The 12,444-nt window shown below is 37.0% G+C and overlaps 1 protein-coding gene across 1 annotated transcript in view; it reads left to right on the forward strand.

Moving 5' to 3' along the window:
* Positions 1-12,444, forward strand: part of LOC137210719 (CUB and sushi domain-containing protein 3) — a 705,705-nt gene that overhangs the window by 515,141 nt on the left and 178,120 nt on the right. The window contains exons 27-28 of the mRNA XM_067712783.1: positions 11,465-11,578; positions 12,082-12,177. Coding sequence (XP_067568884.1) covers positions 11,465-11,578; positions 12,082-12,177 — 210 coding nt within the window. The remainder of the gene's footprint in view (positions 1-11,464; positions 11,579-12,081; positions 12,178-12,444) is intronic.

A 12,444-nucleotide genomic window follows, 5' to 3' on the forward strand; every position in this document is an offset into this window, starting at 1 on the left:
CTGTCCTTCTGCCTCAGTTATTCTGCTATTGATCCCTTCTAGAGAATTTTAAATTTCATTTATTGTGGTATCCATCACTGTTTGTTTGCTCTTTAGTTCTTATAGGTCCTTGTTAAACGTTTCTTGTATTTTCTCTATTCTACTTCCAAGATTTAGGATCATCTTTGCTATCATTTTTCTTAATTCTTTTTCAGGTAGACTCCCTATTTCCTCTTCATTTGTTAGGTCTGGTGCGTTTTTTCCTTGCTCCTTCATCTGCTGTGTGTTTTTCTGTCTTCTCATTTTGCTTAACTTTCTGTGTTTGGGGTCTCCTTTCCATAGGCTGCACGTTCGTCGTTCCTGTTGTTTTTGGTGTCTGTCCCCAGTGGCTAAGGTTGGTTCAGTGGGTTGTGTAGGCTTCCTGGTGGAGGGGACTAATGCCTGTGTTTTGGTGGATAAGCCTGGGTCTTGTCTTTCTGGTGGGCAGGCCCACGTCTGGTTGTGTGTTTTGGGGTGTCTGTGGTCTTATTATTTTAGGCAGCCTCTCTGATAATGGATGGGGTTGTGTTCCTGTCTTGCTAGTTGTTTGGCATAGGGTGTCCAGCACTGTAGCTTGCTGGTCGTTGAGTGAATCTGGGTCTTGGGGTTGAGATCGAGATGTCTGGGAGATTTTCGCCGTTTGATATTATGTGGAGCTCGGAGGTCTCTTGTGGACCAGTGTCCTGAACTTGGCTCTCCCACCTCAGAGACACAGCCCTGACACCTGGCTGGAGCACCAAGAGCCTTTCATCCACATGGTTCAGAATAAAAGGGAGAAAAAATAGAAAGAAAGAAGGAAAGAAAGTAGGTAAAACAAAATAAAATAAAGTAAAATAAAAAAATAATTATTAAGAAAAAATTAAAAAAAAAAAAAAAGGACAGACAGAACCCTGGGACAAATGGTAAAAGCAAATATATACAGCAAAATCACACACAGAAGCATACACATACACACTCACAAAAGGAGAAAAAGGGGAAAAAAATATATATATGTATATATATATCTTTGCTCCCAAAGTCCACCTCCTCAATTTGGTATGATTCCTTGTCTATTCAGGTATTCCACAGATGCAGGGTATATCAAGCTGATTGTGGAGATTTAATCCTCTGCTTCTGAAGCTGCTGGGAGAAATTTCCCTTTCTCTTCTTTGTTTGCACAGCTCCCCGGGTTCAGCTTTGGATTTGGTCCTGCCTCTGCGTGTAGGTCGCCTGAGGGCATCTGTTCTTTGCTCAGACAGGACGGGGTTAAAGAGCAGCTGACTCGGGGGCTCTGGCTCACTCAGGACGTGGGGAGGGAGGGGTACGGAGTGCGGGGCGAGCCGGCAGCAGCAGAGGCCGGCGTGACGTTGCAGCAGCCTGAGGCGCACCGTGCGTTCTCCTGGGGAAGTTGTCCCTGGATCCCGGGACCCTGGCAGTGGCGGGCTGCACAGGCTCCCCCGGAAGGCGGGTGTGGATAGTGACCCGTGCTCGCACACAGGCTTCTTGGTGGCGGCAGCAGCGGCCTTAGCGTCTCATGCCCGCCTCTGGGATCCACGCTGATAGCCGCGGCTGGCGCCTGTCTCTGGAGCTCCTTTAAGCAGCGCTCTGAATCCCCTCTCCTCGTGCACCAGGAAACAAAGAGGCAAGAAAAAGTCTCTTGCCTCTTCGTCAGCTCCAGACTTTTTCCCGGACTCACTCCCGGCTAGCCAGCCGTGGTGCACTAACCCCCTGCAGGCTGTGTTCATGCCACCAACCCCAGTCCTATCCCTGGGATCCGACCGAAGCTCGAGCCTCAGCTCCCAGCGCCCCCCTGTCCCGGCGGGTGAGCAGACAAGCCTCTTGGGCTGGTGAGTGCTGGTCGGCACCGATCCTCTGTGCGGGAATCTCTCCGCTTTGCCTTCCGTACCCCTGTGGCTGCCCTCTCCTCCGCGGCTCCGAAGCTTTCCCCCTCCGCCACCTGCAGTCTGCCCGCGCAGGGGCTTCTAGTGTGTGGAAACCTTTCCTCCTTCACGGCTCCCTCCCACTGGTGCAGGTCCCGTCCCTATTCTTTTGTCTTTTGTTTTTTCTTTTTTCTTTTGCCTTACCGAGGTACGTGGGGAGTTTCTTGCCTTTTGGGAGGTCTGAGGTCTTCTGCCAGCGTTCAGTAGGTGTTCTATAGGAGCAGTTCCACGTGTAGATGTATTTCTGATGTATCTGTGGGGAGGAAGGTGATCTCCGCGTCTTACTCTTCCGCCATTTTGAAGCTCTTCCCCTCTCATTACTTTTTAAACACCAAATTAATTTTCAGTTATTGGGAAATGTTACAGCTGCCAAATTGCAGATAAGTTACTGGCTTGCAGTTGAATGGATAGTTGCTCCTGGATCAATTAAATAAAATTGGACTATCTTTGCTACAAGTGTTTTTTTGTTGTTGTTTTTTGTTTTTGTTTTTTTTACAATGCTATATTTTTAAAATATGTCAAATAGGTAGTTTTGAATTTTTGGTAGTAAGCAAATGGTCACGTTATAGACAGAAAGCCAGCTTTAGAGAAGCCTGAAAGTAGTTATTATGGATTTATTCAGTAAGCCTAGTTTATGGATTGACAAGAGTATCACCCAAGACATTACTACAGGAAAATAAGTTAGGATTTCATTTACTGTTACGAGTTCAAAGTAGGACTAGATTTCTGCAGCTTGTAACTTACTGGATAATTGGGTCAGAACAATGAATTTTTATTAAATAACATCTTTTATTTCCTAATTATTACAAGATAGCAATAAGATTTTGTTATATTTATTTTCAGAGCCAGAATGATTTCACTGTTTTTTGTGAGCTGCTAACCTAGAATTTAGAGATTGTTTGCTCTAGGGCAAAATTGGCCCCAGCATCCAGGATGGAGCCAAGCTTTTGTGTGGATATTGTATCAACAGTAGCCCCTAGATAATTAATATATGATTCACTTGGCTCACCTTAACTAAAATGCTGTATTAGTATAACACGCCTCATTGTGAATTCATAGTTTAATAGTATTGTACTATAATAATAACCATGAGTATTTGGAATCTCACTGATACGTAAAAATGTAAAACTTCCCAAAATACTGAAGAAACTCTCACTTATTACATCAATTAATGCAACTTCTACCAAACTTTTCTAGTGCTAGATGGTGCTCTAAAAATAATTAACACATTGATTTTATTTGGGACTGATTTTTAAAATTCTGCTTTTTAGAACTTTTCAAAGTAAATTGTCATATATTTAACTTACATCTATATATATTTTTCATAAAATTGAAGGGTTTTTAATGTTTTTTATTGTGCTAAAAGTCACACAATATAAAACATAACTATTTTAACCATATTTAACTGTAGAGTTCAGTGGCACTAAGTACACTCACATTGCTGTGCAACTCGAAGTTTTAATTGGATACCTTGTACTCATCTTTAAGGGGCAGAGCCTTTAAAATCATGAGGTATCCAAGTGGTAGTATAATTATCCCAAAATGCAACCTTGAAGCTATTTACACAAGTAGTTTCACTGCCAGAGCATACAGAGAGCAAAGAGTTCTGTACATGTTATTAATTGTGAAAGGAAGCCTTTTGCATGCATGGACATTTCTGTGCTATTGTTTTGAAATATTCATATGAGATGAAAGTATGAGGCAAAATTCATATAAAGCTAGAAAAACTTTTGATAGATTATGTCACCAACAGTTATTTTTTATGCTTTTGCACATAATCAAGTCCAGTTGTAAACACATCCTTGATTTGAATCTTATTTATTTCTGTTCTGTTGGTAGTGTGGGTGCACATGTGTGTGCCCTTCTGTGCTGTGTTAGTGAATAAAATGCAAGCTGAACAACAGAGGTGACTTGTTAAAAAATGTGTAATGGAGCGACCAACAAGCTGAGTGCCTAATATTATCAAAATGAACTCTAGAATACAAAAGAATGTATAGATTTTGCGAAAGGAGTACCAGGCATGTTGAGAATCAAGCTGAGATCTAATAGGAATTTGTATGTGTCTATTCCTTTTTCTGCCCAGCCTCCCTTCTGTGTGAAACTATTTCTTTTGTGATGGAGTTTCAATGCCTTTGCAATAGAGCGGCATGGACTTCAGGTGAAGGGAGTAAACAAAACAAAAGATGAATGCTCTCTCACCTTGTAGCCCTTTTCTTAGACCTTATAGAAAGCTACTAATTACATTTTCTTATTTCATCCGAAAGGATAGAATGTAAAATCAAGTAGTTAGAGAAGTACATAGCCATTTTGAATTCAAAAGACAAATGAACCCTGGTTTAAATAGCTGTAATACTCTCTAACCCAATCAGTTCTATCATTTGTTCTAAATATGCATGTTTGGAAAGCAGAGAATTAGAAAAGATATGCTATTTAACATCAAAGGTCAATTAAATTTTGCCTATCAGTAAACATTCAGGTTCAATTAGTAGCATATATATTTACAAAACTGAGTTATTAGTAACTAATATTTATTACTATGTTTCAGATACTGTTCAAAGTGTTTTACAAGTATCAATTTATGTAATATTCACATCAATCCTGTGAGCTTAAGTACTTGTATTATCCCTGTTTTACAGATGTGGATATTGAGGCATGGAAAGGTAAAGTGACTTTCTCATGTGGCTCATCCTAGGTTCAATCCTTGAGAGTCTGATTCCAGAACTGGAATCCTTCACTCTTCAGTAGACAGTTGTTAGGGCATTTCAGATCCATAGATTGATTATTTGAAAATATTAGTCCTCTAAATCTGCTCAGCTGCAGATGCTGACAGTCTTTAAGCTGCTTAATCCATTCTGTCATGGAGCTAACAAATCTTGTCATTGCAGTACCTTGACATCATAATCAATACGGTACTACCCATCTGACTACTAGAACTACTGCTGCCCAGAAAGACCTACTGGGCCTTCCTCCACCAAGTTAGAACCCTTTTGCATCAAAGCAAGTTTGAATCAGACCTGAATTTACCACAGCCTCTTGGACATTTTAACTCTTCACCACCTGTCCCAGAAGTGGTTAGATCAGTTCCCTTAGTTATGGCCCAGTCTGATTCTGAGTTTTTTCCTCCCTACACTAGCATGCCATTGGGATACTCTGTGAATTATTCCCTTCTGAGAGGAAAACAAATGTGAAATAAAATTGAAACCCTTCTTTATTTGCATAAACTCAATTTTTAATTTTTAATTCAATAACTCCTATCCTGATCACTGAATAACAGTAACCACATCCACGTTTGTTTTATTATTCTCATTTAAAGTTAATTAATTGCCAAATCAGTGAGTCTCTGTACAGTGTTATTTTTTTTTAACATCTTTATTGGAGTATAATTGCTTTACAATGGTGTGTTAGTTTCTGCTTCATAACAAAGTGAATCAGTTATACATACACATATATCCCCATATCTCTTCCCTCTTGCGTCTCCCTCCCTCCCACCCTCCCTATCCCACCCCTCTAGGTGGTCACAAAGCACCTAGCTGATCTCCCTGTGCTATGTGGCTGCTTCCCACTAGCTATCTGTTTTACAATTGGTAGTGTATATGTGTCCATGCCACTTTCTCACTTTGTCCCAGCTTACCCTTTCCCCTCCCCGTGTCCTCAAGTCCATTCCCTAGTAGGTCTGAGTCTTTATTCTCGTCTTTCCCCTAGGTTCTTCATGACCTTTTTTTTTTCTTTTATTTTTTAGATTGCATATATATATGTGTTAGCATACGGTATTTTTTTTTCTCTTTCTGACTTACTTCAGTCTGTATGACAGACTCTAGGTCCCTTCACCTCACTACAGATAACTCAATTTTGTTTCTTTTTATGGCTGAGTAATATTCCACTGTATATATGTGCCACATCTTCTTTATCCATTCATCTGTTGATGGACACTTAGGTTGCTTCCATGTCCTGGCTATTGTAAATAGAGCTGCAATGAACATTGTGGTACATGAATCTTTTTGATATATGGTTTTCTCAGGATATATGCCCAGTAGTGGGATTGCTGGGTCTATGGTAGTTCTATTTTTAGTTTTTTAAGGAACCTCCATACTGTTCTGCATAGTGGCTGTATCAATTTACATTCCCACCAACAGTGCAAGAGGGTTCCCTTTTCTCCACACCCTCTCCAGCATTTATTGTTTGTAGATTTTTTTGATGATGGCCATTCTGACCGGTATGAGATGATATCTTATTGTAGTTTTGATTTGCATTTCTCTAATGATTAATGATGTTGAACATTCTTTCATGTGTTTGTTGGCAATCTGTATATCTTCTTTGGAGAAATGTCTATTTAGGTCTTCTGCCCATTTTTGGATTGGGTTGTTTGTTTTTTTGCTGTTGAGCTGCATGAGCTGCTTGTAAATTTTGGAGATTAATCCTTTGTCAGTTGCTTCATTTGCAAATATTTTCTGCCATTCTGAGGGCTGTCTTTTCGTTTTGTTTATGGTTTCCTTTGTTGTGCAAAAGCTTTTAAGTTTCATTGGGTCCCACGTGTTTATTTTTGTTTTTATTTCCATTTCTCTAGGAGGTGGGTCAAAAGGGATCATGCTGTGATTTATGTCATAGAGTGTTCTGCCTATGTTTTCCTCTAAGAGTTTGATGGCGTCTGGCCTTATATTTAGGTCTTTAATTCATTTTGAGTTTATTTTTGTGTATGGTGTTAGGGAGTGTTCTAATTTCATTGTTTTCATGTAGCTGTCCAGTTTTCCCAGCACCACTTATTGAAGAGGCTGTCTGTACAGTGTTATTTTGATGGTACAAAAATTAAATGTAACATCCAAAATTCCTGACTTGCTTAGGCAGTGGCGGAACATTTCAGCAATATTCCAGAGTAGAGTTTAGTGGAAAAGGGAGCTTTAACTTCTTTGTTCTGTTGATTCATATTTTAAACAAATGCACAACCCTCTGGGCACTGCACTATTTAGTGTGTTGTGTCATACCCTAAGCACCCACTGTACTGTTTCCCACAATGATATTTTCAGAGAGACTGTTCATCTGCACAGAGTATTCTCACAGTTAACTCCTAATGCTCAGGAGTTTCTTTCTGCCGTCCTAGGCCTCTCTTATTATTTATTGACTTACATTTGAAATGGGTAAATTAAGAAGAATGGACAAAGTCTTAGGAGTTAAATGAACATGATTAAAGGAGATGGGTTTGAAAGTGCTTGGTGTAGAACAGGAAACAAAAGCTCTTTGAAAGTTAAGTTTGTTGAATACTTAAACCATGAAGACCATCTCAGTAAATGGAACCCTGCCTCTTTGTCTTGGTTGAATATGATATTGTCTTGGTTGAATATGATACTGTAAAAATTAAATGTCAAGTAAACCTTGTTTCATATACAAAGAAGAGTAGATAGACACAATGCCTGGTTTCATTCTGAGTTTATTTGCTCATGGGAGAGCAAATTTTAAAGTTGGGGTAAATATCCTAACCAATATAATCTAAGTTAGAGGTTTCCTCTATTTAAGTGATTCTTAAAAATCTAAATTATGGATTTCTTTAAAATGCAGTCTGGGTCTCCCCCCAAATGTTGCCCATTAGAAGTTGTTGGTAGAGGACTTGCTTTGAAGAATGGATTAAACGATTAACATACCGATGATCTGTATGGAAAGATGTGCCCAAAGTACCATTGTTGGTTTATAATTAATGTAATTGGCTAGTCTAACATCTTATCATACATAGAATAAAGGTAAGCTGCCACCTAAATGACCATAAATATAATTAATGGGGCCCTTTCTGTATTAGTCACTTTTTATCCCCAGCATTTAGTTCAGTTCCTGGTACCTCATAGAATCAACAAATATTAGTTGAATTAATAAGCTGTATTGTAGGATAAAATATATGGGAAATAAGAGGCTTGGAAGTAGTTTCAGGTTTAGTAATAGGTTATTTGCATTGGCTTGTTTGTAGAGATTTTTACATGTTTATTTCTACCTTACTAAGTTTCCCTTTCTTCCTGTATCTAGCTTGCAGTGATACATCTAACATTATAAAAATGGATTTTTAATAAAAGAGAGACATTATTCTTAACATCTATTATGCTTAAAGAAGGAGAAACTTCCTTAAAATGGTGTCTCATTTAAGAAACAGCTTAGTGTTTATAACCTATACTAATAGCATGAGAGCAAAATGCTTTTGATATCGACATGCAAATCTCCAGAGAAAGAGAAAGAAGAGCTTGGAGCTGAGATGCAAAGAATTTTATACCTCTGTTGGAAACTAAGAAAAAGAATAGGGTTGCTAATCATTCCAGAAAGCATGATCAGCCCAGACTTCAGGGGTTAAATATAGCCTTAGGAAAAAAAAAATGGTGGTCCAGCTATTAGGTTGAGGTACTAGTTTCTGGCCATGGCTCACGCGCCCAGCCGCTTCGCAGCATGTGGGATCTTCCCGGACCAGGGCACGAACCCGAGTCCCCTGCATCGGCAGGTGGACTCTCAACCACTGCGCCACCAGGGAAGCCCTTTTTTTTTTTTAAAGAGGGCATAATCATGGCTGCCATACAAATATAAAATAAACATGTGTTAAAATTTTTATTTAACTCATTAATTAATGAGGGACCCTGTAATATGTTACAGTGTTTCAAGAAAGAATTCAAAGAACCAAATATAGATTATGGATGGATGGATAGATAGATAGACAGGCAGATGAAATACTGAAATGAATTTACAATGATATGTAGGATGAATTTACAAATAGTTCTATTGGATAATAATAATCCTTTGCATTACACCACAGCCCCCATAAACACAGGGGACCCAGAATGTTGTACTAGACAATGTCTTGCTTACCAGAAAACAGCATCCAACTAGTTACCTTTTGGTTCACCTTAAAATGTTTACATTTTTGTTTTCCTACTTTAGTCTCAGCTATGCAAAGGGTGCGGTTGGCTATTCAGAATGTTTTAGAAGCAAAGGACCTACTGTTATCTGAACATAAGAAAACTAAGTAAATTTAGACATTTAGAGGCAGAATGAGGAAGCAAACATTGGAGTAACGATTTAATTCTTGAGATTCTGACTGATCAGGGGAGATTTGGTTCAGAATTGTAGCATATCGGTTTAGTAAGACAATAGTTAACCTGATAATGTGTAGGAAGTAAGATCACTGTGCAAGTGTTCTTGATTCTTCATACTACAAAACACTTATTCAACATGTACTTTAAAATTTCATCTTTCGTATAATGATTCAGTACCCTCTCAGAGTTTTTTCCTAATAAAAGCTATTTTTAACTTAAAATTTCCATTGGCCATATTACAACAGAGTAAGGTTGCAGTTGAAGAGAAGTAGCATACTGATTGCTTAATAAGGGAAGATTCAACACTCAACTCCCTCACCCCCTACCCTTCTCAATTCTCCCCTATCTCATCACAGAATTACTACAATAAATTAGAAACTAACATCACTCAAAAGGGAGTGCCCTACAGTTTTCTTTACTTAATATGATGCAAATATATGGTGTTACTGGCTATATTATTAAAAGTTATAGTCTCAACATACCCAATTTACAGGTGACACAAAACTCCAGTCTATCTGTAGAGAAGTAATATTTGAGAACAAGAAGCCTACAAACAGGAAGAAAAGAGGGCGTACTTTTTTCTTTTTCCTTAGAAAAAGATCTTGGATCACTGTGTATATTGGTTGTTTTAAATGTTGTTTGTAAATATAGTGGTTTGCTTGGAAATTGGACATGTTTCCTAATGGAATATTTGAGATAGGTAGGAAGACAGAGATAAAGGATGTTGAATTTTGACACTTTTCCCTAATGACTTCCCAGAAAGATACAGAGAAAGAATGTTATCTATCAAGAGTCTTGTTGCACAGAGTACTTAGTTTAGCAAAGTTCTTAGTGATTAGTCTACTTTGATTTTGGGGGGGATGAGGGGGCACTTAGAAAGGCAATGGCAACATCTGCATTTTAATAGAAACTTTAAAAGACACTTTTGAAAACAGATCATCCAAACACCAATCTAAACAAATGCAAAAACAGAAAACAAAAACTTTCTTAATATTTTTAGGAGTATTTTTGAAATAACTTGGGATTTGGTAGACCATCAAATATGGATATTTTAAAAAGGTCGAACTGGAAATTTTTCATATGACTTGTAAACCATTAAAATAATTGACTACATGTATGTGATTTGATAGAAACATAAATTTGTTTCTATGACATCATGTTTTAAGGAGGATCATTTATGAAAGTCAGCCCTCTAAGGTTCAGGAATTATTGAAAGTAGCAACACTCTGTGTTTGTTTTCTTTTACCCCACAAAGAACTGGACTGAGATCAACAGCTTATTTTAGCAGGCCAAAAAAAATACATGTAGCTTTGTGTACAGTATTATGTGTGTGGCTTCAAATACAAAACTCAGCATGTTTCAAATGAACAAGCCTGTCTTCATATGACCACCATAGGATGACCATAACCTCGATTTAAGGGGTAAAATATGAAGAACTTTAAAAAACTATATATATTTGTGCAATGTATAGTTCAATGACAGTAATATAATGTTGAATTTTTACAAGTTACCTTGCTTTTACATTATTAAACTTCTGAAAAATCATAGTCTTTTAAACCCCACAATTTTTCTATTCAATGAAATGTTTTGAGGATGAATTTTCTTACCTATTTCACTTTTTAAAATCACAAAACACTAGTTGATTTCTGTTCTGTAACAGGTTCTTTCTTTTAAGTTATAGTTTGGGTAGTTTCTGCATGTAAAGTTAATATATTATTAAAGGAAAAGTACAAAATGAAGTAAAAAGGAGACATTTATAAAACTCTGTTGGTAAGTACATCAGATCTGTACTTACCATGAAAAAGCAATCATTTTGTAGAATTTTATATCTCAATTGAAATTAAAATATCTCAGTTGCTGAGGAATCATAAATAATATGTCTTTATTTTGGCAGAGGATTAACAATAAATATTTAGGGACCATTTTCAGAATGTGAATTAAACGCTATACATTAGAAGTATATTGTTGATATTTTTCTAGTGACACTGTTATTTATAATGGAATAGCATTTTAAAAGCAATCTACGATAAATCCCCTAAACTAAAACTTTGTCTATGTCATCTCAAAGAGGAAAAAAAATTAGAAAAAGAGAAGAGAGTCACAAAGTGAAAAGAATCTACCAATAGAAAAATAAAAAAGTAGTTATTATACAGTATTAATCGCCAACCTTATGATTTCTGAGCTAAATTAAATGTTATACCCATTTAATTTAATTAAAAAAATAATATTCTTACAATTTTATTGCTTTTAGGCCACGGTTATTACTTTTATGACCTGAAGTACATGTGTCAGGCATATCAACCAATTGGCACACATCCTCTTTTAAAGGTAGAAAAAAAAAGATGACTATTAAATTGTAATACTTTGTTCTCTCTCTCCTCCTCTTTCTATTTTTTTTTTGTTTGTTTTTTGTTTTCATTTTTTGGATGGTTGGTGATTTGTTTGCTTCTCCTGGTTCCTGTTGATCAGTGGTGTTTGGCCAGTTTGTATTTTTCCAGACATCACTCCACGATGTTGTTGAGGTGTATGATGGGCCAACTCAGCAATCTTCTCTGTTATCTTCCCTCTCAGGATCCCATTCAGGTATCCTTTAATAGAACTGCCATGCATCAGTTATTGATTAAAGACTGACTTTGATTGGTATTGTAGTGAAAGTTGAGATTTATGTCATCCATATTAGAAATAAACTGAAAATAGAATCATTCTTTATTTTTAAAAAAAGAATAGAAACACAAGAATAATTCAAATTCATGAGAAAAATATAACCAACTGTTTTCTGGGATTGTAATCAAGTAAATATAGTACTTAGTCACTTAGTGTGACTTAGTCACTTAGTGTTTAATGTAGTATTTAAAGATTCTTTACAGAATGAGGCAATATTATCAAAACGTAATAAAAGCTTTCCAGTAAAAAGGTTGCAATTGAAGCTGAACCCAAAGAAAATGTGTTGTCAGTGGTAGGATATATTAAAGTAATTTAATAGAACATAGATTGACGTTTTCAAATGACAGTGTAAATTAATATCATTTGTTAGGTTTACTGAATGAAATTATTTATGATATCTTAGTGTTTGTTTTGTTGAGTAGGAGAATCACTTCCACTGAGTTCAGGTAATCAGATCACAATTCGATTTACTTCAATTGGACCAGTAACAGCTAAGGGATTTCACTTTGTTTATCAAGGTAAGTGACTGTGTAGCATAGAAACACACTAAGGAATGATATCAGTTTCCATGCTATGTCCAGAGTTATTGAATGATGAGATCCTCATAACCGTATAGGAGAGGTAAAAGTTGTGTGTTTTTTTAAAAACAGTTTTGCCCTGTCCCCTCCCCCATTGTTAGAGCACTATTACTTTGACCAAAGTCAAAAAGGACCTATTGTTTCCATCATCATTCTCAAGTTAGCTGCATGCTTTTCCTTCCTCCCAACATACTGTTTTCAAAACAT

Source organism: Pseudorca crassidens, chromosome 17 (genome assembly GCF_039906515.1).
Source record: "Pseudorca crassidens isolate mPseCra1 chromosome 17, mPseCra1.hap1, whole genome shotgun sequence".
In the NCBI taxonomy this organism is placed as follows: domain Eukaryota; kingdom Metazoa; phylum Chordata; class Mammalia; order Artiodactyla; family Delphinidae; genus Pseudorca; species Pseudorca crassidens.